Source organism: Nannobrachium achirus (assembly GCF_963921795.1).
Source record: "Nannobrachium achirus genome assembly, chromosome: 2".
Lineage (NCBI taxonomy): Eukaryota > Metazoa > Chordata > Actinopteri > Myctophiformes > Myctophidae > Nannobrachium > Nannobrachium achirus.
Genome location: NC_137811.1, coordinates 58,199,595 through 58,225,073, shown reverse-complemented (window position 1 = coordinate 58,225,073; position 25,479 = coordinate 58,199,595). Strand labels below are relative to the sequence as shown.

At 41.1% G+C, this 25,479-nt stretch overlaps 2 protein-coding genes across 3 annotated transcripts; both read left to right on the top strand.

Annotated features, from left to right (window-relative positions):
- The first annotated feature begins 1,435 nt into the window (after window positions 1-1,435).
- Window positions 1,436-16,642, top strand: cnot10 (CCR4-NOT transcription complex, subunit 10). Of its 2 annotated transcripts, none has more exons than XM_080738536.1 (19): window positions 1,436-1,601; window positions 3,694-3,785; window positions 4,536-4,697; window positions 5,060-5,213; window positions 5,415-5,551; window positions 6,050-6,133; window positions 6,220-6,303; window positions 6,536-6,653; window positions 7,404-7,553; window positions 8,233-8,435; window positions 8,962-9,083; window positions 9,921-10,100; window positions 10,443-10,523; window positions 11,964-12,077; window positions 13,283-13,413; window positions 13,892-13,924; window positions 14,370-14,494; window positions 15,131-15,206; window positions 16,084-16,642. In XM_080738536.1, the coding sequence occupies exons 1-19, from the start codon at window positions 1,571-1,573 to the stop codon at window positions 16,251-16,253; spliced, it is 2,247 nt and encodes a 748-aa protein (XP_080594662.1). In that variant the 5' UTR covers window positions 1,436-1,570; the 3' UTR covers window positions 16,254-16,642. The 2 variants fall into 2 exon arrangements, with proteins under 2 accessions (XP_080594662.1, XP_080594661.1); XM_080738535.1 differs by having other exon boundaries at window positions 14,367-14,494.
- A 4,803-nt stretch (window positions 16,643-21,445) lies between these two features.
- Window positions 21,446-22,663, top strand: LOC308299124 (tumor susceptibility gene 101 protein-like; the record flags this gene model as incomplete). Its single annotated transcript, XM_080742847.1, has 1 exon — window positions 21,446-22,663. The coding sequence occupies one exon, from the start codon at window positions 21,446-21,448 to the stop codon at window positions 22,661-22,663; it is 1,218 nt and encodes a 405-aa protein (XP_080598973.1).
- Between the last annotated feature and the right edge of the window lie 2,816 nt (window positions 22,664-25,479).

Here is a 25,479-nt window from a genome sequence, read left to right as displayed (position 1 = left end):
CGGCTATTTTTTGGCAAAGACATTTGATAGAGTGCAAAAAAGACTGTATCAAGTACTTATATTATAAGTAACTTTTACCAATTATAGAGGGTTTAAGTGGTACCGGATATGCACAAGGAGCATGTGAGCAATTTAGATGTTAAGAGTCTTGCTCAGGGACACACATCGACATTGCTGGCCTGGCCTGGAATCAAACCTGGGACAATCAGGGGCTCTGGTTCCCCAGGCGGGTTCCCAAACCATTCAGCTATGGCCACCCTTTAACATAGGCCTGGTTCTTGTATTTTCATTTTTACGACTTGGTGCCCATGGTGGAAAGTTACCTGTCCATTTATAGGCTACCTTTAATGTTTAACAAAGTGTAACCTTTGAAAAAATCTATACATTAATCTTCTATTAACTAAGCCCTTAGTTACATTAATTAACTACATTTATTTTTTTCTCTCAATAATTCTATTTCAATTTATTTTATTAAAAAAACGTTTTTTTTTTGTTTGTTTTTTTCTCAGAAAAGAATATACAAAAATTACATACCGGTATTAAAAGTTTGGGGGTATTTGACCAAAAAAAGAACAAAAAGAAACACTCCTTCTGGAGCGGATACGGAAACGGTAAGAATGACAGGATATACAGTAGATGGGCTCTAGACCGGATCTGACCACTGAACAGTAAATGGAAACCTGGCTGACGCGAGGTTGATTGCCGGTGTGTATTTCTATTTTTGCCATAACCATTTCTACAAGGCAGCACTTCCTTCCAGGCTGCAAATGAGCTGAAGGACAAAAAATAAAAATAAAATAAAAAGCAGTTATACTTGAGCTTCCTATTAATGATTCATGAAATCAAGCCATGTGTGTCATAAAATTTAAATAATAATACCATACCAAAGTGTGTGTGTGTGTGTGTGTGTGTGTGTGTGTGTGTGTGTGTGTGTGTGTGTGTTTGCTAGAATATTGATTGATTGATTGAAGAATTTATTAGAAGTTTGCAATAGAAAAAAGTACAGTTTCATGACAGTACAAATCACTGGTACAAGGTCAACTAAAAGGAGATCCTAGAAAGCCGAGGCTTATTTCCACAGGAACCACACTTTAAGTATCTCATATAACATTGAAAGACAGACGGATAGAACATAGTACTTTATCTAGGATAATATCAGTTTCAAAAGCATAACATCAAAAACAAAAAAAGAGAAAGGGGGGGGGGGGGAATTATATAATTATATAATTTATCTTACTAATATAATAGGCTTCACTAACGTGCTGCCTAACCTAAATAAATATTATCCCAAATAATTAACCTTTGTTATCAAAGCAAAGTTCCTTCAATTTGAAAACGGGATTTAGGATAGGATATCATTTTGAAACAAGTCTCTTTTGAAACGTAGTCTGGGCGGAAGTGCTGCCTTGCTGTCCAATCTGAGGCAAAAGAAAGTACCTTCAGTGGGACAGAGTTCGGCTCTGCATCTCCTCCTGTGTCAAACATTACAATTTGACTGTTAAAAGATTCATTTTATCCCCTTGACCTTTACCTCGCCCTTATTACGGACTCATAAAATCAAAATATCTTCATGAAGGACCCAGAAATGGCAGAAAATACAGGTCAGTGTCCACCCCCCGGCTAATGTTAGCCACCTAGCTAACCTTACTGTCTTTAAAAAGAGCTAGTGTTCTTGGCATGATGAGTACAGAACTAAAGTTACTCTCATTTGGACATTCGTACAATAAATCACCTCACGTACATTCGCTCGCTGTCCTGGTAAACACCAGAATAGCTGTCCGTCGGTTAACGTAAAGCTAAGATAAAGATTAGCTAGCATCATGGACCGCCAACGGTTCTTTATAGCTTGCCAAAACAGAGCAGATCTACAAGCTATCGACGCGACGCGATGCGCCGCATTGTAACCTTGTAGATCTGTTGTCATTTTCTTTGCGAGCGACACCGCCGTACGGACAGAGGTTAAGTGAGGTTTTAATGTCAACAACAACGAACCACTGGAAGTCTTCAGCAGCAGCTGGTAGAAAATAACTAAACCCACTCAAACAAACTGGCCATGGGTGCAATGTTTGTTGTAGGGACTCGCTGTTTTGATTGATTGATTGATTGATTGATTGATTGATTGATTGAAGACTTTATTAGAAGTTTGCATAGAAAAGGGTTTCATGACGGTACAGTTCACTGGTACAAGGTCAACCAAAAAGAGATCCTAGAAAAGATTAAGCTTATTTACATAGGAAACCATTGAAGTATCTCTCATATAACATTGAATGACAGACGGATAGAACACAGTACTATGCAGTAGATATAGTAAAAAAAAAAAAAAAAAAAAAGTAAATAAAATAAACAGTGCAAAAAATATATACAGTAGGTAAATTCAAAGAACGGTCAGGGGAGGCTGGGCTAAGTTTGTTATTGCCAGTTGCGAATGGCTGCCGCCTCTAAGTGTTTTTTTCAGGGCGATTTTAAAGGATGCTAGGGAACCACACTCTTTAAGGCCTTCGGTAGGGCGTTCCACATTTTGGTTGTATAGCAGAAGAGCGAGTTTGACCCTTTGTCATGGACAGCTATGATTTAAGTGGTTTTTAACCCTTTTCACATCAAGGTCCATTATTTATTATTAACATTTAGACTCTCAGACCCAAAACTTGGAATATTTTGTTAGCGTTGCCAGATTTTCCCATGCTGTATATTGTTCGTATCATAGGAGAGGTAACAGTCAGGCAGACGTTGATCAGAATAACAATTCTTCTACATTCTCTAATAGATGTCTTGTAAATTAAGTAATGCAGATGTTTAACAATAACTCTTGAGAGCGTAAAATGACATTTGTTTGCATTTTTTTACGCTCAAGAGTTAAAGATCTATAAGGGTTCGGGTCCATTTGGTTACTCCATCATTTAGCTGGTTAAACACCACTGTACCAATTCCACCCAATCACGAGAGAGATAACTTATACATGAGGATGATGAGATACAGGATAGTGAGTGAACAAATAAGCAGACAAAATTGGAACTGGAACACTGCTGATATAAATTGATAAGCTGATAAATACATTATTTTTGTAGCGTTTTCGGTCCAGATTGGGTGATGTTTTTAACCCTCCTTAAAATATTGTTTAGTAAAGCAGTGATTCTCAAACCTTGTCAATGATCCCCAAAATGATCACCTGAAAAAATATGTTGTGCTAGATAGATAGATACCTTTATCCCAAGGGGGGAAATTTGTTGCCCAGAGGCAGAACAGCAGCCAGTATAAGGTTATTTACAAAGTTACAGAGAAGTATGAAAAAGATAAAAAGAAAAAACAAGAACAGAGTACAGTAAGTACAGTAAGAGCAAGGTACAACAGGAAAGGGAACAAATAATATATATACATAAAGTGTCTTAAAGCACGACCCCTGAAGATTTGAGTTATAAATGTTCTAAAAAATGTATATATATATTCAAAGATTTACCAAAATGTTCATGATTTTTCAAAAAAGAATAGATCTACAAGTAGGCCTATCTTTTTTTAATAGGTTTATGAATGGGCAAAGTGCATAGTGGATGGAATGATTGTGACGCTATATATTAACTAATTTAGCTGGGGACCGTACCCCACTTTGAGAACCAATGTACTAGAGCGCTAGAGAGACAGAAAGACCCTTGTTACTGAACAAAGTAACACTATTTCATTTTAATTTTTTATTTCTAGAACAAAACGATTCAAAGCATGACAACTCCTCTTCCCCTGGAATGCCAGACCAAGAGAAAGAAATGGCTACAAGTGCATTTGAAGCATTCACGGTAAATCAAACACTCCACCATTAACCCATTTAGAACGGGTACACATATTGAGTATTATTATTTTATGCTTTAACTATTGAAAAATAGCAGATATACAAGCTGCGAGCTTGTAGATCTGCTATTTTTGAAAAATCGTGAAAATTTGAATTTTGACCCGATTCTATAAGTGTCTTTTGAATCCTTCTAAGATTTTTTTGAAAAACCTATGTTTCTGAGTCAGCAATCTGGCCAGCCATCGTCAAAGAAAAGGTCCTTTTCACTTAACTGGAGCTCAGTTAGTCTGTTCTTGAGAGACTACTATGTCAGTGGTTCTCAAACCTTTTCATGTGAAGGTCCCCCAAAATGATATTTATTTGGCCACGGACCCCCATTTCAAAATATCTAGTTCCAGGGACCACCCAGAAGCAAAATTTGAGTTACAAACATTCGCTTTGAAAATACATATATATTCAAAGATTTGCACACATTTTCATGACTTTTTCAAAAAATAGCAGATCTACAAGCTCGCAGCGCGGCACTCGGTGCCGCGCTGTGAGCTTGTATATCTGCTATTTTTCACTGGTTAAAGCAGTCAATAATTCTAGGCCTAAATGGGTTAATCTGTGCATGATTGATCATTGACTGCAGTCCACACAGTGATCATTTGACTGCAGTTGTAACATAGTCAGGGAGCAGCACATGGGCTAACTGCTTATCTGGCAAATATAAGCCATATACTGCTAGTAAGTAACTGACTCCTGTTTCTGACAGGCCGGGAAATATGACGAGTCCCTGAAACACCTTGGAACCCTGCAAGAGCTCAACAAAGACGACTACAAGATCGTGATGAATAAAGCTATTGCAGAGTTTTTCAAAAGTGGCCAAAGTACCACAGGGACATTGAAGCAGACTCTTATGGCGATTAAAAACCAGGTAACTTATATACGATATAGAGGTTATGCGCATGCATAACGTGAATGGCAAATCGAGTGGCAAAGTGAGTTGTTCAACGTTGTTTAATGCAATTAGATAGGACTTTTCTGTGGATGTATGGGCTGTCAAGGCCAGAAAGTAGTTTTTTTGCCACTCAGTAGGCGTTCCCGCATCACACACGCACGCACGCACACACACACACACACACACACACACACACACACACACACACACACACACACAGTGTTGATATGAAACTGTCAGTGGTGTGCCTGTTTTAAGTTTCCATATTCCGATTCCGAATATATCTTCTGAGTATACTTAGTACATAATAAATAATGTTTCATGTATCTTCTTTAAAGGTTCACACCATGTCAGTGGAAGACATAGATGGTTTGGATGACATGGAAAACAGTTTGCTATACTACAATCAAGCCATTATTCACTATCACATGCGACAGTACTTTGAGGCCATTTCCATTGGAGAGAAACTGTACCAGTTTCTGGAACCATTTGGTAAGTTGTAGTTCCTTTTAGGCTTTCTAAAGCTCCTGTTATAGGTTTAAACGTTTAATGTGATGGAGTATAATATGTCTTTATGATGTTAAAGGCCATATAACTAAACAAAAATAAACCAATCCACAGGAGTTCTGTTTAAATGCCACACAAACAGTTTTGGCATGGCTTGATTGTTGTTATTGTTATTTGTCCTTGTAGAAAAGTTTGCTCAGGCGGTTTGTTTCCTGCTGGTGGATCTGTACCTGCTGACATTCCAGCCAGAGAAGGCTCTCCATCTCTTGGCTGTGCTGGAGAAACTCGCTGTACAAGGGAACAACAAAAACACTAAAGGAGAGGTACCTACCTACAGAAAGACTTTATTAAATATAAAATGAACCTGTGGAAATCTAATCATCCTCATCTGTCCCCAGAAAGTTGCGGTTGTGTATTGCCAACGTTATTGCGCAAATATTGTATTCAATTTTTATTTTATTTTTCTTATTTTTTTATGAAACTGAAAGTGATCTGGAATAGGTAATATGTACATTTACTCTTGATGTTTTAAGCGAGAAAACTATAGTAGTCTGTGTATAACTTCGGTGAGCTTTTTTATGCACAAGATATTTGGAAGAGGGACCCTGTATAGTAGTAGAGGCTGCAGATCTTATTAAGCACAATTTCAGACAGCTTGGAGTACACGTTGCCTGCACACACAATCACTATCAGAACAACCCGGGGCAGAGAGGAGTGATACCAAGCTTCTGTTTTGTGTTCAGTTATTGTCTGTTGCAGTTTGATAGGTGTGTGCCTGATTTCAGGCTCCCAACTTAATTTGAATTATTAATTCATTCCAGAACAATATGTCGAACAAAGATGGAACAAACCAGAAGGCAGAGTTTATGGCTATGATTGAGGCAGCCAAATCAAAGATGCACCAGGTATATATTAATTCATACACTGCTGTTCGGTACATTCCTTCAGTCATGCACTACATGCAAATAACTGAATGTTCTTCTCTGTACAGTATAAAGTGCGAGCCTACATTCAGATGAAATCATCAAAGGCATGTAAAAGGGAGATCAAATCTGTGATGAATACAGCAGGGAATGTGAGTTCAAATGTTTGATACAATGCATCTCTTGAATTCAGACTCTGGATTTTAGAATTGTTTAAGGAATGAAAAGGAGAGGAAAGTCTGTGTGTTTTACCACATTAACCCTGGCATCCCTATTTTCATACAATGAAGTATTTTGGCATGAAGTCGTTACACTTAAACTTAGATTCTTGTGTCTTGTTATGGTTCTGACTCACCTTTCCTCCTTTACTATGTCCTCCACTAGTCTGCACCCTCTCTCTTCCTGAAGAGTAACTTCGAGTACCTGAGAGGAAACTACAGAAAAGCAGTGAAGCTGCTCAACAGCTCCAACATTGCAGAGCATCCTGGTGCTTTGAAGACAGGTAATAAATGCTCTACATATAGATGGCTTCCTCTCTTAAAGGGTGAGTTATATTTAGTTGTGCGTTTGGGGCCACGTTGCACGCACCAAAAATAGATCTGTGTTGACCAGTGCACAACACGGCCACGCAGCCAAGTATAAACAGCTGAGTTGGACGTTAACATTTCAGAATTGAATTGAATTGAATTGAATGCATGCCAAAGGTATGTCACCTCCTTAGCTCCAAAGCCTGATCAACCCCTACAACCCCAATCGTTCGCTGACACAGGGAAGCTGACAGAACCCTCACTAGAAACTCCAGGACAAAAATCCAACAATTCGCGCTCCCAGCCCCCAAACTGTGGAATAAACTCCCTGTCGCACTTAGAACTACAGACTCACTCCCTAGTTTCTGCCGTGGACTGAAGACTCACCTCTTCAGACTCCACCTAAACCCATAGCACTTACTGTAGCACTCGCCTACCATCGACACCATGACAATACATGAAAGCTAAATAGCATTCTTATTTTTTTACATAACGTTTTTTTTTTACTGCTTAGGTGCGTAGTCTACCTACGTTATTGTTTTCTAGATTGATATTCCAATGCATTTGTTGTACTGTTGTATTGTTGTATTATCTTGCTTATTACCTTGCTTATTGTATTGATATTACCTGCTTATTGTAAATTGCTCTGGATTAAGAGCGTCTGCTAAATGCCTAAATTGTAATTTGTAAACCGATGAGATTCTTTCTTCATTCGTCTCCCCCAGGTGAATCTGTACGATGTATGTTCTGGAACAATCTGGGCTGCATACACTTTGCAATGGGGAAACACAACCTTGGGATCTTCTACTTCAAGAAGGCCCTGCAGGAGAATGACCACACGTGTGCGCAGCTAGGGGACGGTGGCAACGGGCAGTGTGAGTTGACAGAAACACGGCTTCTTGGTGGACGATTGTGTTTGCTTTTCTTGGGACGTTAAAGTCTGGAACAGTGTCATTGGCCAAAACTGACTAAAAGTTGTTTGTACCGTGTTTCAACTTATGTTTATTGTCACATCGCAAGTTTACAGATGTAAAAGAATAGGTGAAATTATTTTCTGTGGAGGCGTGCAACGATTTGCAGTTCAAAAAATAGTCGTACGAATAGAGAAAGTGACAAAGTCAGAATATGAGACACGTTGTAAAATACTGTAGGTGCAGCAGTGGCTCGGGTAGAGTTGCTGTCTTAGAACACAGAGGGTTCCCAGTTTGATCCTGGGTTAGTGGTGAAGAGTCCTTCAGACTCTGAACCCCTAGTTGCTCCCCTAGGTGAGCAGGTTGGTGCTTTGCATGGTTTCCTCCACCATCAGTGCATGAATGCGTGTGTGATTGGGTGAATGTAATGCACAGAATCGCTGTAAAGCGCCTTGGATAAAGGTGCCATATAAATGCACCATTTACCATTTACATAATAATAGGTGCATGGTCAAAATAGAAAAATTAGGCAAGTAGAGAACACTTAGCAGCAGGTATATAAAAGCATTATCAACATTTATCAGTTTGTCCTCTCTAATGTTAGTCTTTTAACCAATTTGACTATTGTTCTGTGTCTTTTCAGCTAAGAAGTTTGCAGGTATCCCAATGTGTGCCCTACTTGCAAACAAGCGATATGAGCTGCTGTATAATTGTGGGATTCAGCTGCTACACATCGGAAGGCCCCTGGCAGCCTTTGAGTGTCTGATGGAGGCAGTACAGGTTTACCACTCCAATCCTCGACTCTGGTTACGGCTGGCAGAGTGCTGCATTGCTGCTAACAAGGGGGTAAGGATTACATGATGATACGTAAATAATTTTAAATGATAGAATATTGGATTTTCATTATTCAATTATTGCTATTGTGTCAGCATGACAATCAGCCTTCCTGTTGCATCAGAATCAAGTTTAGTAGTACAAAACTATACAATCTATAAAAATAAAAATAAATGCTGTACAAACTCCACATACCCCCATGGACATGAAAGGAACGTGTGAAAATGTAAACAATAGGATCTGAGCTTTATGTCTGTATGTCCGTAAATGTGTTAGTATGTGTGGTCTTGTTTTGGAAAAAATCTATATATAAAAAAAGAATCAATTTTAATATTGAGACAGGGATGCATAATTCACATACCGTTAATTGAATACTGTGCTGTGTAGCTGTAAAAAAATATTGATCATCGGGGACTCTGGAACCTAGAGTGTTTTGATGATGATGATGATGATGATGATGAGTGTTGTTAATTTGTTGTTTTGAAATGTTATCCTCATTTTACTCCTAATATTTCTCACCATATTTTTATGTTTCCAGGGTTCAGAGCAAGAGAGCAAAGGTCTGCCCAGTAAAAAAGGCATAGTTCAATCTATTGTTGGGCAGGGCTACCATCGCAAGATCATCCTAGCATCACAGTCTACCCAGAACACTACTTACAGGTCAGTTGTGATCACTATCCTTCAAACACCGTGCCTCCCCTAAACTTAATGGATCAATTTAACCCTAGTCTCATATGTAGCCAGACAATCTTGAAATTTCCACCTTCTACGATTGGTGACATCTACATTCATTGAAAGGGTTAAAACGGTGTGCGCAGTGGTTAGCGCTTCGCCTCACAGCTAGAAGGTCCTGGGTTCGATTCCCGCCGGGGGACGCTGTGGGTGCTGGCGGCGTGTTCCTCCTCCGCGTCATCAGCGCCCACACCCTAGGTGGGGTTGGTGATAGGGCCTTTCTGTGTGGAGTTTGCATGTTCTCCCCGTGTCTCCTAGGGTTGATACCCTCACAAAAACATGCACGTAATCCTGGTCTCAATAATGCCTCCCCCTGGCCAGCCGGGGCGCCTGATGGAGGGGAAAGGAACTGGTTGGAATAACGTGTTCCTTCCACGCGCTACGTCCAAACCAGGGAAAATCTCCACTGTCAGGTGAAAAGAAGCAACTTGGACTCCTCATGCATAGAAGGAAGCATGAGGTCAGTCCGTTGTCTCCCCAGGCGCGGCAGAGGGAGAGCAGAGCCCAGGATTACATAGGCAATTAGCACTGGGTGAAAAAATGGGTTACAAAATTGTGGGATAAAAATTATAAAAAGAAAAACGGTGTGCAAACAATTTGAAAAAATACTTTTGGGAGGTCTATGTCATAATGTCATCCAAAATTGTGAAAAGGCAGATCTACAAGCTTTTTCTATGCAACATTTTGTGAGCAATGAGCATGTTGATTTGCTATTTGAACTTTTCAACGTACTACAAAGTAAATTGTAATGTTGTGTCTACACAGTGAAGGCCAGTCAGCAGCCATTCCAGTGGCGAGCATGGAGTTTGCTGCCATCTGCCTGCGGAACGCCCTACTTCTCCTTCCTGAACACCAGCAGCAGGAAACCAAGGCTGAGAACGGCTCCAAAAACTCCAGCCAATCAGGGAGTACGGAGAGTGGCAGCGAAAACAGCGACGCCTGCAGGTGAGAGAAGAGGGCTCTGCTCTGCATACGGTCATTCAGCCTTAGAGCACTGCATAAGGTCATTCACCCATCCATCCATTCAGCCAGTTATTAGCCTTAGGGCTCTGCATAAGGTCTTTCACCCATCCATCCATTCAGCCAGTTATTAGCCTTAGGGCTTTGCTTGAGGTCATTCGCCCATCCATCCATTCAGCCTTCCATTCGCATTCCTTGAATGTGGTGTGTGTTGCCAATGTCTTCCCATAGACATCTTAAGAAATCTTTGTGTGAAAATGCAAATGTTCATGTTTTTTCCCCCTTTTTTCATGTTTGCATTAAACGCTCCTTGTATGTGTTTTCCAGTGGAAAAGGTCAGGAGGCAGATAAGTTCCTGTCCGCAGCCCCGTCATCACCTCTTAGAAAACAAGAAGTAGAGAACCTCAGGTAAGGAAGCGTTAAGAGTTTGGTCTCACATTCAGGTTTGAGGAATGGTGATTGGCACTGATGTTGGTTAACATTAGGGGTGCCACGGTTCACGGTATAAAACCGAACCGTACGGTACGCCCTGCACGGTTCAATTACGCCTTTATGAACCGCGGATTTTCGGTTTTGCAAGTAATTAATTTCTTACAGCTGGACAGACACTGTGCATCGTGCACAAGACAATCTCCACTAAACCCCGCTCCGCGAGTAAACACGCACTAATGTCAAATCACCGTAGCCCTCACCCCCACCTACTCTGTAACAAGTGCCGACATTCACACTCGCAGCAGAGCAGTTGAGAGTCCTCACAGAGATGGAAAAACAAAACAAAGCCAGTCTTGCTAATCGCTAAGTTGTGCAGTGCGGAGCGCACGCATTGTAGTTGTTGTAACGTGGAGAACAAGTCCAGGAGAAATCTGCTTGTTGTTGTTAGTCCCATATATCATTACAGTCTGTTTTTAGACTGACCATAGCAGGCACCGTTAGCAAGCAACAAAGCCAAACGTAGCGTAGCCCCCAGCCAGAGTGTCAGACACCCGCTAGTCTCAGTGACTGACTGCATGCATAGTGGAAGAACAACGCATGGTGTGTTGCCATGTCTGTTTATTATAAGACACGTTGAGCTTGTTTTTATGTAAAGTTGCTTGTAGGCTAAATAATGGTGGATGCGGTGGTGAGCTTGTAGATTGGCTCGGCCACTTTCAAATAGCCGACGAATATAGGTTTAAAGACCTCACGTGGCCTATATTCACTTATTTAAGCCTTGTTTTCATAGACCTGGTTGCTTATTCCTCTCGCAAAATTTGGCAACACAGTGAACACACCCGTCTATTTTGGTTATAATAATGAAAACTTACAGAGGCTATTTGCTCAAGCTTGTAGCCTACTATAGTATCTCTTGTTGTGTGCAAAACAATTTGTTCATAAATAAAGCACTTTGTAATTGAAGACGACGGCCAATATTGATGATAATGATAATAGAAAAGAAAATCTTTTTACCCCTTTTTATTTTTATTTTATATTATTATTTTTAACCCACGTTAAGGCTAAGAGGCACTGTCATAATTCAATTTGCTTAGAAGCAAAATAAAAATAGATTTTTGGAAAGTCAAATTTCTTTTTTTTAATTTTTTTATACAAAACACGTACCGAACCGTACCGAAACCGTGACCCCAAAACCGAGGTACGAACCGAACCGTGGGCTACACGAACCGTGGCACCCCTAGTTAACATCAGAAAGAAATTGACAGGAATTGAGATGTGTGGCTGAGACATGTAATTGTAGAAATGCCTCTTAATCTTCAAGCTAATAATGGCAATATTAGAATCAAGAGTGTGTGCTTCATGTAATTTTCTTGGTGCTTCTTACTGTTAATGTAGAAATGTTTGTGTCTCCTGCAGGTGTTCCATACTGGCCTGTAGTGCTTATGTGGCTTTAGCATTGGGAGACAACCTCATGGCACTGAACCATGCAGAAAAGCTCCTTCATCAAACTAAGGTCTCCGGTTCCCTCAAGTAAGCTTCTACTCATGCTCTCATAACAAATCAGATCATAACACAAATCAAAAGCACCTATTTGGTATTTAGACAGAAATTCCTTGTAGTGGTGAACGGGTGTTGCAGTATAACTCCTGCTAGACCAGGGGTTATTACCCTGGGGTGGCCAGACTGTTGCCTCCCACAATTTATAAATGCTTCCAGTCACACAGTCTACTGCACGGAAGCTCTGATCATGAGTAAAATATAAAGCGGATGTGAAGCCGCCTCACCACTTCCGCTTCGTCTTTATAGCCCGCAAAATAATCCTAATATAAATCAAATCAAAATCATCTAAGCATATATAGCTTGCTTCTTAGCAGAAATGGAAACTTTTAATATATATTTTTGTGAACGGAAACGCCAGCTTCTGTTACTCAGATTTCGGGAGGTGTATTTCCATTCTGAGATTATGGAATAGTTGTCTAGCTATGTGAGACTACTGCACTAGTGTCTCCTACAGGTTGTTCAGGGCGCCTGTTTAGCACCTAGAGGAACTAGGTAAGATAGTGTGTTCCTCTACTTGACCAGTTAGTGTGAGAAAATTGGAAATTTGCATAGCTAAATTGGTTGAAAAGGGGGAAAAACATCCCTAAGTACCCTTGTCCTCTTATCAGTAATAAGTTAATACCAGGGTTCCCACACATTTTTACCAATTAATTTCCAAAGCTTTTCCAGAATATTTAACCCAATTTCCAGGACTATATTTAATAATTCAGCTCAATATCAGGTCGCTTACTCCTATGCGCAATGCCCAAAGACAGATAGTGTATGCCAGTGGTTCCCCGAAATAATCATGTTTTAACTGGGGACCCGGCACCCTGACGAGCACTAAGAGTTGAGGAATTTTGTATAACACTGTTCTATTGTGAAAATAGCAGATGTACATGCTCACATGTAGATCGGCTATTTTCACAATTTCTGCCTCTAATATTTGACAATTTGGCCCATGTTTAATTTGTCATTTCAGAGGTATTTACAAAATCAATAACGAAAGACAATGCATAGCTATTTTTTCCAGGACCTTCCAGGACCCTTGATCAATTCCCAAACTTTTCCAGTACTGGAAAAATATTTGTCTAATATCAAAATATTTCCAGGAATTTCGTGACCGTGGCTGTAATACTTGGTGTCAATTCTCAACACCTTACCTGTGTGTTTTATTCTTTTGATATTTCCCTCAGGTTTCTGGGTCACCTATATGCCTCAGAGGCACTAATCTCTCTGGACAGGATTTCAGACGCCATCTCCCACCTCAACCCTGAGAACGTCACCGACGTGTCCCTGGGGGTGTTGACCAGCGAGCAGGACCAAGGTGGGCCACCGTAGTCTACATCAGCAGTTCTCAACATTTTCAGGCCACAACCCCCAAAATAATCATATTTTAACCGGGGACCCCCCACCCTGACAAGCATTAAGTGTTGAGGGATTACATTTTGTATAACACAGTTCTATTGTGAAAATAGCAGATCGTCTATTTTCACAATGTCTGCCTCTAATATTTGAACATTTTTCCAATGTTTCAATTGTCATTTTAGAAGTATTAAAAATTGTCACTTTAGAAATGTGCATATACTCTCTATACACTTAGACTTTATGTTGGTTTGTTTACTGTTGAGTGAGAAAACAATGTTGCACATTAAGTTAATCTTCTGGGGAACCCCCAGAATAATTTGGTGACCCCCCCTGGGGGTCCCGACCCACAGGTTGAGAACCACTGGTCTACATTAACAATCTTAAGCTCCTTTTCCATGATTACATGAAACTTAAAGGTTATATCTTTGCAACCACAGGATCGGAGAAAGGGGACGAACCTGTTGAGCCATGTGAGTGTTCATAATATGTACAAAAAATACAAAACATTAATTCTTCTATTGTTTTAATTGCGTGTGAACAAAATTGGAGGTGTGTGGCGTGATTCACTGTAACAAATAATTCCATTTGATTTATTGGGTTGGTCAATATATCAATATCATGATATGAGACTAGATATCGTCTGGGAATTTGGGTATTGTTACATATATTGTTACATATATTCCTGGTTTTAAAGCCTGCATTACCGTGAAGTGGTGACATTTTACAAAAGTAACCTGGCTATTTTACCTTGTTCTATTGCCTTTACCCATTTAGTTATAATATACAGTATGTGCATATTTTGACAAGCAACAATAGTCATCCCTGCAATATCATCGTCACAGTATTTTATTTAGCATCATGGCTTTGTGTGTGTGTGTGTGTGTGTGTGTGTGTGTTTGTGTGTTTGTGTAGCAGGGAAGCAGACACCCCTGTGTTACCCCAGCAGTGTCGGCGCTGCCCGAGCCATGATGCTCTTCAACCTGGGCAGCGCATACTGTTTGAGAAGCGAGTATGAGAAGGCCCGCAAATGCCTGCATCAGGTAACCCATCCGCTATCTAGCTTCATGTGTGGTCATAAATGGTGTTAAGTTTAGTCATGTAGATAGATTCTGTGGTCAGGTTGGTCCCGGGTTCATGTCCCAGGGGTAGTACATGAGTAGGGCTGTCACAATTATTACATAATCGTCTAATCGTGATTATTTGATATAATCGTGATTATCTTTCATAATCGTCATCATAATCGTTTTAATGTTGAAAAATGTTCATATATTTTTAAGAAAGTCAAAAATAGTGGAAATAGCAGATCTACAAGCTCACAACGCGTCGCATCGTGACGTGTTGTGAGCTTGTAGATCGGCTATTTCCACTATCAATGTTCTTTTTTAAGTATGAAGTTGACAAATATGTCAGTAATTTCATTGTATATTTAAGGTTATGTGTCATATCTGCCATGTGCAACTTAAAAGCCTATAAGCCAAACAGAAATGTAACTGTCAACGACAAAAACACAATATTAAATCGTCAATCGCAATTATTTGAGAGAAAATTTAGCGTCATGTAAAATGTCATAATCGTGACAGCCCTATACATGAGCGATACGGATTGCAACGACTCAACCTGCTTCCAAAGTAATCCACATTATCTACCACGTGTGATTTGAGTTGTTTCTTCCCCAGGCTGCCTCAATGGTGAACCCAAAGGAGATTCCTCCCGAAGCCATCCTGCTGGGAGTCTATTTAGAGCTGCAGAATGGTGAGAAGGGCCACTAAATAAATTCATTTAAGGTTTGTCAGTATGATGCCAGTGACAGGGAGAGACGCTTGTTTTTGGTGGCTATACTCTGACTTGTCAAGTATGTTGTACGTACATTTGAGGAACTCCCAGTGAATGGTTATGTATCGTACATTGGTTATGTGCAATGTGTTTGCTTCCATAACTGTTGTCAAAGTTAAGTTTAAACTCTATATCAGGGGTCTTCAACGTTTTCAGGCCAAGGACCCTTAATTGAGAGAGAGATGAAGCAGGGACCCCCACAACCTTTTCATAGATTCCATATAGTTTCATTGTTTGACAGCACGATGAATCAAAAGTGTATTTTGGATTCATGTCAATTTGTGTTTTCAGATATTTAACCACTTGAAATACTTAATAAACTTGACCTTTCACTCTGTACTTAGTCTGCTCTTTTCCCCCTCTACAACAAAGCTTTTTGCCAAAAATAGCCGATCTAAGAGCTCACAAATGAGCTTGTAGATCTGTTATTTTTGGCTAAAGTTCTCAGAATAAAGACACTAGGGTTCAAGTGGTTAATATAAAAAAGAAGAAAAAAGTTTCTATCACTCAAAGATTTGGAGGACCCCCTGTTGTAACTCTGAGGACCCCCTAGGGGTCCTGGACTGCCTGTTGAAGACCCCTGCCCTATATACTTCATTGTCTGGGGTCCCCCAGGGGTCTATACACTTTCCCACTTTTTCCTACCCACTACTACTGAAAATGGCCATACCTAGACCTTGGCGATCTGAAAACGGTCACCTATCATGACCTGACCAGAATAGCGATGCCGGGATTCATGAGGTTAACGAGGATTGTTATGACTCGGAAACAAACAAGCTGTTTTCCATCCATCCAGGGAACACACAACTGGCCCTGCAGATCATAAAACGGAACCAGCTCCTCCCCACGTCACTCCAAACAGCATCCCCGGACACACGAAAGAAACCTGTGCAATCGTTCCAGTCGGTCCAGCCCATTCAGCCAATCCAGATGCCTTCCTCCTTCACACAAGTCCAGCGCAAATGAGATCTCCTGCCCTTTTACCCTTTAGCCCCAATTATGTATGACACACATTCTCACTTACATGAAATGACAACCCTATTATAATTATTATTTATAATGCTGCTTCCCCAGCAGCATCGACAGCCATTGAGCTCTGGTCGTAGATCGTATGAAAAGCAGAGATCTGGCATGGAGCGTGGTGTTCATATCACAGCCCTCCACATGGTGTGGACCGGGAGGAAGGGCTTTCATCACCAGCAATGTCCATCGACTGAGCAGAACTGGTATATTTCTCTGTTCGCAGAAGAGTTTTTCCATTTCCATTTCGTGACTGAGGCATCTGTTAATATGATGTGCAGTCAAACTCTGCTTTGTAGCAAATAAAATGTGGAAAATAAATTTTATTTGCGTTATATATGAACAGTGTGACTTACTTGAATTCTTAGTGAATCTGTGTGGACTATTGGGCACTGTTGTGATACTGGGACAGACGTGATGGAAACGTTATCCATCACTGTCAAAACAAATGCAAATGCAATATGAAATACAGTACTGTATATTAATTGCTAAAGAAATCTTCTAGTGCATGCACTTCCTTTTTCCTTGATCTCTCCACATTTATGGGAGTAATTAAAGTAGCACAATGTAACTTTTTCATGAATACAATGTAATTTTGTCCAATATATAAGATTGAGCATGTTAATAGAACATACGTTGGGGTGGTTGTAGTTAGTCACCCTGCTCTTCTATTGAGACATTTATATTACCGATATGTCAAAGGTCATGTCTCACCTAGACAGGATCTGAAACGTATTTTTACCTGATGCTCAAGATTCCATTTAGAGCAAGCAGTCTGGCTCTATGCTCTCAATGGTAAATTCAGCACATGCTCAGGAAACCGGGTTCAAATACAGGATAGAAGAGGAAAGTTACATAGTGCTGCTTTAAATACCTTTTATTTAACTTGGATAGAAAATGCAATAAATAATTCTGTCCAATAAAAATAAAGCCATGTACATTTGCAAGATGCATCTCAACCCATTAAGACCCGATTCTACAAATGCCTTATTATATGAGTAGTTATCACACTTTCAAGATTTTTCTAAAATAGCCGATGTACAAGCTCGCATCGCGGCATGAAGTGACACGCTGTGAGCTGAATAACCGGGTGCAGCAGGTAGGAGTGTTGACTGCTCTTTTTTAGTCAATCGGCTATCGATGATTTTATGGGGGTTTCATATGCCTAATGAAAAGCTCCTTTCGATAGCCAGAAAGACCATCCTGTGTGCCGATCCATCTCGCTAAATGAGTCATAAAGGAAAACGGCTATTTTGACAAGTGAACTAACTGATTATGTTTTCTTATTCACCAGACAGTTAAATGACAAGAAATACATATTGAATTGAAAGTGTTTTACCCTTTAAAATAATTAGCAACAACTACTCAGCTAAAATGGTTAGACAAAGGACATAGATTGAAGATGTTCATCTGAAGAGCGTAGACATAGATGCTAAAGACCAAGTGTCACATATAGACAAGAATGAAAAATTAAAGGCAAAAGAATACCAGCACTATAATGGAAGTGTCCTTATGGTATTTTTATTTAGATAGGCACAGGAACTTTCTCAACAGTGCACGTGGTTAGAGTTGTGCTTGCATTCTTTCTAGTAAGAATATAAAATAATCCTTTCAATCCAAGACAAAAACATGATTTTGAATATTTGGTTGTGACCATTTCCATATTATAGTCATATGTCTTTAAATAAAAACAGCACAAATAATACTGTCTTATGCCAAAGCCTCATTTGCTTACCACCAAGACAAAAAGAGTGACATTTCACAGTAATATAAACATAATTTTAGAGATCCATGAATGAGGAATGTATATCTGTACATCTTTAGCAAGTCCCCCTCATATAGGTTTTAAGATAGTGTCCAAAAAAGTAACTGATACAATGAGGTAGCTGTTGATATGTAACATGTTCTTGTGCAGAAAGTGTGTTTCTTACACAACACATTGGGGTATTTAAATAAATATCAAACTTGTATTTTAACCATCTGTGCCAATGGACACTATTTGAGCAGCTGCAGTTCTTACTAAGCTGTAAGCAGTTCTTACTAGCTATACTAATAACGGCCATGAGGTAACAAGTTACTCAGAGTTAATAAAGGAGTAGTTCACCCCCCAAATGACATTTTTTTTCTATCAATTCCTCACCCCATGGAGACTTGAGTTCAACAATATTTTGAGGGTTTTGTCACATTCCTAAGACTATAATTTGATTATAATAAATGTACCCCCATTGCAATGGGGGTACAAAAGGTAAACAATAAAAAAAATCCATGAATTCAAGTGTCCATGGGGTGAGTAATCGATAGAAAAAAAAGGTCATTTTGGGGGTGAACTACTACTTATCTCAAAGTGTTGCTGCATGTTGCATGCTTTATGAATATGCTGTTGCTCTAAAGATACTGTGCGAGCTGCATGGTTAATGGTTAACAATGACTTTTTTTAACTTTTATTTAAGCACATAAACCCTAGTGTCCCTATTCTGGACATGTTGCTATTTGACATACAATGAAATATGTGGGGTTTAAGTGGTTAAATGTCTCTTAAATGTCTTTAGTACTCATACATCACATAATGGAGATCTCAGTCAGTCTGCTGTGTCCGTTTTATGCCCATATATGGAGATCCTGGATGTCATCGGTATATGCCCCTTGGGGATCTCTTTATCTGTCAGTCCATGTCCCTTTTATGCCCATATATGGACATGCCCCTTTTGTGCCCATACATGAAGCTTAGTGACTTGTTGGTGCCTGATGCCATGATGATACATTGAGGTTAGACAACATACAACTCGATATTTGGGGCGTAGCTGCATTGGGAACTCCTTATATGGTTATGGCCCACCCACCAGCCGGTCCTCCCTTTAGCCAAAACAAAGGTTCATGGCCATTTTTGGCCATTTGTATTGTGTGTGATGTCAGACCAAAGCTCACAATATAATACTGTACAGTATATAAGGTGAAGATAAGAGGAGCTTGAGCAAGAACAAAATGGATCGGTATACCAGAGAGCCATGCCCCTGGAGGATCGTGGAGGATTGTGGGGGTGCCTTCACATTGGGGGCCATTGGAGGCAGTATTTTCCAGTCTATCAAAGGGTTCAGGGATTCACCTGCAGGGATGCGCAACAGAATGAACGGTAGCTTCACTTCCATCAGGACCAGAGTCCCTCATATAGGAGGTTCGTTTGCTGTATGGGGAGGCCTCTTTTCCACGTTCGATTGTGGTCTCACAAAAGTGAGACAGAAGGAGGATTCCTGGAACCCAATCATGAGTGGGGCCATGACTGGAGCTGTTCTTGCTGCAAGAAGTGGACCTGCAGCCATGGTGGGCTCTGCAGCCATTGGTGGCATCATTCTGGCACTGATTGAAGGTGTTGGAATCATGGCCAATAGATATGCTTTTTCACTTCGTCCCCAGTCTGCAGAGGAACCTGCTCCTACCCCTCACGCATCCACTAGTTCTTCAGAATTCATTGAGTGATAATGCTTACAAAAGAGAAATTGTCATTGTCTGAAATTAAACGACGACAAAAGGCCCATCTTGATTTGTTTTTTGTTTTACAACAACATGTTCCCCAGACAGTTTTGAGAGGTGCAAACCGCTCCTGTTTAACTTTGTGTGTGTCAGCCAAAACATTTTTAAACAAAGTAGCCTAACTAACGTCACAGACAGAACAGCCCATACAAGGAAATATGCACGTGCATCATGTTTGCACCGCTCACTTCGCACAGGTGCCCTTGATGTTGCCTGTGCAGTTCACATTCACAATGCATGTTTTGGGCATTTTCAGGTTAGACTAGAATCAATTTGCTTTGCATTTTGCACATCCAGTAAATTGTAGACACAACAGTCTTGTAAAACCATAGCCTATTGGTAAAAGGCCTGCACACTGGATCATGCTCCAAAGCGTAAAAGTTTTATTTGGGTTCCTTTTAAACTTTAATCAGTTTTGTCAAACTAAATATGTTTCTCAAGAAAGAAACGGTGTCAAAACGTGGTTCATCGGGATAATACAGAACTACACTTGGCTAAAGTAAAATATAAAATACATAAATTAGGCTACATTATTATTATTTTTTTCTTTCTAAATTTTATCCTACGATTTTGTAAGCCATTTTCACCCAGTGCCTATGTAATACTGGGTGCTGCTCTCCCTGGATGGACGTAGCACGTGGAAGGAACACGTTATTCCAACCAGTTCCTTTCCCCTCCATCAGGCACCCCGGCTGGCCAGGGGGAGGCATTTTTGAGACCAGGACTACTGCATGATTTTGTGAGGCCCAGGAGAGACACAGGGAGAACATGCAAACTCCACACAGAAAGGCCCTATCGCCAACCCCACCTAGGGTGTGGGCGCTGATGACGCGGAGTGAGGAACACGCCCCCAACACCCACAGCGTCCCCCAGCGGGAATCGAACCCAGGACCTTCTAGCTGTGAGGCGAAGCACTAACCACTGCGCCACCGTGCCCTGATAGGCTACATTACTGATAGCATTGTTTGTCTGTTAGTAGAGTCACGTATAGTAAGTACATTTCAAGTCTCATCAGGTTTATCAACATATCAATTGCTCCCACACACTGCTGAATACCGATGGTTTGGAGATGGTTTCAACCAGCTATGAAACTAAGCCTGAAAACATCCTTGTCCATTTTGTCCACCAATTGTTTGATAATGTCTAACGTTGCATCACTTCACACACTGATTTTACATTTAGCACTGCATAACACAATGATATAGATAGAGTACAGTATAAACCAATAAGCATTTATTTATCTAAAATATGTGATTATGTCACATTAAATTTAGGAATGAATACTGGAAACTGATAACATGGATACTGGAAACTGATAACATGTAGACATGTTATCATTAAGCAGTACTAATGCATGCAACACTCAAAATACAGGACATTTTGTGGACAATATTTGTACTGTATAGATTAGTTCCTCAGTAAATAGAATCTACATAATAAAGACCCTGGTGGTGATGCAAGGTTCATTTTGGTCTTCCCCATATATGGCATTCATGACGCTTATACATGTAAGTCATATGTCACTGAGGGAGTGTAAATATATAGTGAGAGGTTGTTCAGTGGTTTGGCTATCACATTGTAGTCCTTTCATTTATTTGTTTTCATGCTTTATGGCGTCAAACATTACAGTTCTCAATGAAGGTGCTCTGAAGAAGCTGCTGAAGCAGTGCAAATATAGAGACTTGACTGTCCGTGAGATAATGAATGTCATCTCCCAGTACAAGGACCTGAAGCCTGAAATGGATGCCTATGTCTTCAATGATGGTTCCACAAGAGACTTGATGAGTTTAAGAGGAACAATCCCAATCAGCTACAGAAGTCAAGTGTACAACATCCCAGTGTGGCTGTGGCTACTAGACACGTACCCACACGACGCTCCTATATGTTTTGTCAAGCCTACAAGTACCATGGAGATCAAACGTGGCAAGCACATCGATGCCAATGGCAAGATCTTTCTGCCATATCTGCACGAGTGGAAACACCCAGCGTCGGATCTGTATGGCCTGATCCAGGTGATGATTGTGGTGTTTGGGGAGGAACCTCCTGTGTACTCCCGGCCCACAACTCCAATACCCCACACCAGTATCCCATACCAAGCTTTCCAGGCAGCACGTCCCCCTACTCCTGCATACATGCCTGGGACCCCTGCAGTCGCATCCTATGGACCACCAAACCCCAACCCTGCCACTTACCCCGGAGGGTACCAATACCCTGGGGTGAACTCGTATCCAGCCACAGCTGGTCCGCCTGTGCACTACCCTCCTCAGATCCCCGTCTCCACAGTGGGCCCCAGCAGAGAAGGCCCGATTTGTGAGGACACCGTCCGCGCTTCTCTGATTTCTGCCGTGACCAGCAAGCTCCGCTGGAAGATGAAGGAGGAGATGGCCAGAGCTCAGCCCGAGCTGGACTCCCTGAAGCAGACAGAGGAGGACTTGAAGTGGAGTCACCAGAAACACGAGGATATGTACTCACGAATGGAGCAGGAAACGGCTGCTGTAGATGAGAACATTGAGCTACTGAAGAGAAAGGATGAGGAGCTGAGCAAGGCGCTAGAGAAGATGGAGAACCTGTCAGAGTGCAGTGACATCGATGATGTGATCGTGCCCACAGCGCCGCTGTACAAACAGATCTTGAATCTGTTTGCGGAGGAGAACGCAATCGAGGATACCGTCTTCTACCTGGGAGAGGCCCTCCGCAGGGGGGTCATAGACTTGGAGGTTTTCCTCAAGCACGTGCGTCTCCTGTCCCGGAAGCAGTTCAAGCTCCGTGCCCTCATAGAGAAAGCCCGCAAGACCGCCAGCCTCAGTGACCTCTACTGTCAGGAATGATTCTCGAACTTAAAGGCAGGACGCAAAAGCAGGAACACAAAACTCAAAACCAAACGCAGGTGGCAAGATGGACAATTAACAAAGACTTTACAGTGAGATTTACTGTACAGAAAGTAGAACACAGTCACACAAAGTACACAAACTACAAACACAACACTAGACTAACAATACAGAACACTGAACAATATATAAAGGACAACTCTGTACTAAATAACATCTAGGCTAATCTTCCTACTTATATTGATCCCAAATGACTGTCCTTGGCTCTATGAGGCAGAAATGCCCCTGTTGTCCAGTTTCCCCAGCAGAACCCAGCAGCCCTCATAGCATAGAGTGGAGCCCATAAGCCTATTGCTTTTACACTATTTGTTGCTGTCAAAAGTGTTTTCTTTTTTTCATGAATGTGTTACTAGTTGTCATTACAAACACATCCATGCCGTGGTTGTCCCACACAAGCCTTCACAGTCTCATGAATCATGTTTTGGGGTGAGCATTCGGCCCAACTGCCAATCACAGAATAGCATCTGATTAGCAGAGTGTGGCTGCTCGTGTGGGACTGGGAATTCTCGCTTTTTCGACAGCCCATCATTTCGACTAAGGGTTAGGTTTAGGCATAGTTTCACTGAGGTTAGGGTTAGGGTTTGGGTTAGGTTTAGGCAATAGTGGTTAACATTCACCAGGTTAGTATTCACCAGTGTCAGCAGGTTAGCATTTCACCAGGTTAACATTCACCCGTGTCGAAAAGATGTGCCATCGAAAAGATGCTCTGTCAAAATGATGAGACGTGTGGGACAACGATGGCATGGATGTGTGTGTAATGACAACTAACAGATTGATTTAAAAAAGAAAAGAAAAACACAACAAAGACGTGACAGAGCGTAAAATCCATAGGCTTATGGGCTCCACTCTTCTATGAGGGCTGCTCGGTTCTGCTGGGGAAACTGGACAGGGGCATTTCTGCCTGATAGACCCCATGGATAGTTTGGGATCCCTATAAGTAAGAAGATTATGGCCAGAGAATGCGGGGTTTAGCTGTAACGGGGTCGTGTTCAAGTAGTAGGAACCAAAAACAAACAAAAGGAACTGTTTCTTTTCTCACTAGTGTGAGTACCTAGTTGACAGAGTACTAATAGGCCTAGTGCTGTGCCCAAGACTTGCATGTATATCAGTGGGTCTTCACATCAAGGTCCATGATTATTTATTCAGCATTTGAACCATGGACCACCATTTGATGACATTTCTATTTTATCGATTGGATAAGATTTTGTCCACAATTCCATGCTGTATTGATGTTACCATAGCAAACGTTGATCTAAATAACAACTCTTCTCCATTCTCAAATTTTGTCGACTTCTTGTACATTTAGTAACTCTTGAGAGCGTAAAATGAAACCACATGTTCCATTTTACTCAAGGGTCCATTTGGTTACCAACTCTCCATCATTTTGCTGGGTCCCCCTCAAGAACCACTGGTTGAAAACCACTGATGTTTATTTATTGCATCAGGGATCTCTATATATGGAGATTATTGGATTTATAAATATTTGTGGAGAACCGCTGATCTGAGCGACATCACACTGGGCACTACCTTGAGTCTTCAGCGACATGCTTGCACACCGAATTTGAAGTCTATCGGGTCAGATGGTTCTTGAGATACGAGAAAGTACAGATCAGACATGCAGAGATTATCATCCTATGTATTTATCTATGACGTCAGTACCATGAAATTATATTAATCACGTCAGGAATCTCCATATACTATACAGTATGGGCATTAAAGGGAGATAGATAGATAGATATACACACGTTCACAAAGATCTCCATATATGGGCATGAAAGGGACACAGCTTGAAGACATCAGGACTCTCCATACTGTATATGGAGATTTGCAGATTTATCTATATTTGGAAAACCACAGATCCAACCAACTTCTGACTGATCACTGCACTTCCTCTGGACCTCTGTGAGTCTGAACAATGCATGAAGGACATGCATTATGCATGTATGCCAGTCCTTTTATGGGCATGTCGGTGCGCCCACCCGCCACAACTATGTTGCAGTGAAGGTACATTTAAGGAAACATCAGTAATATATCAGTAATCTATCTATAAATGCGAGAAGTCTCTGCGTGTGTGTCTGTCTGTCTGTCTGTCTGTCTGTAATCCGCGTATCTCGAGAACCGTTCGTCCCACCGGCTTCAGATTCGGCACGCGCGTTCCCCGCCGCGGCACGGAGTGCAGTGCCGGGTCTCGACCCGACCCGACGCGCGGTTTTCCCGAACCGGCGCGAAACGTTCGGAATCTCCTTATGCGGGGTTGATTGTTGACATCAGGCTGTTCCGGAGGAAATCGGCGAAAGCTCTGACTCATTGTGACATCACTTCATAAAAGGCTCTGACATCACGTACGCCACATGAGTCAACAAAAAATCTCTGTGAGTGTGTATGTATGTATGTAATCCACGTATCTCGAGAACCGTTCGTCCCACGGGCACGCGCGTTCTCCATATATGGGCATAAAATGAATGCCCCCATATATGGGCATAAAATGGATTGCAGACAGACAGATACAGATATCTCCATATATGGACATAAATGGACAGAGGCAAACAGATGGTCAAAGATCTCCATATATGGGCATAAAATGGACGCAGACAGACAGATATCTCCATATATGGGCATAAATGGACACAGGCAAACAGATGTTCAAAACGGGTCCTATGACAACAGGTATAATGAGGTTTGCATTAAAGGGGGAACCGGCACTGTGTCTGCAACACAGTTGGAGGCACAGACAGATACTCCATATATGGGCATAA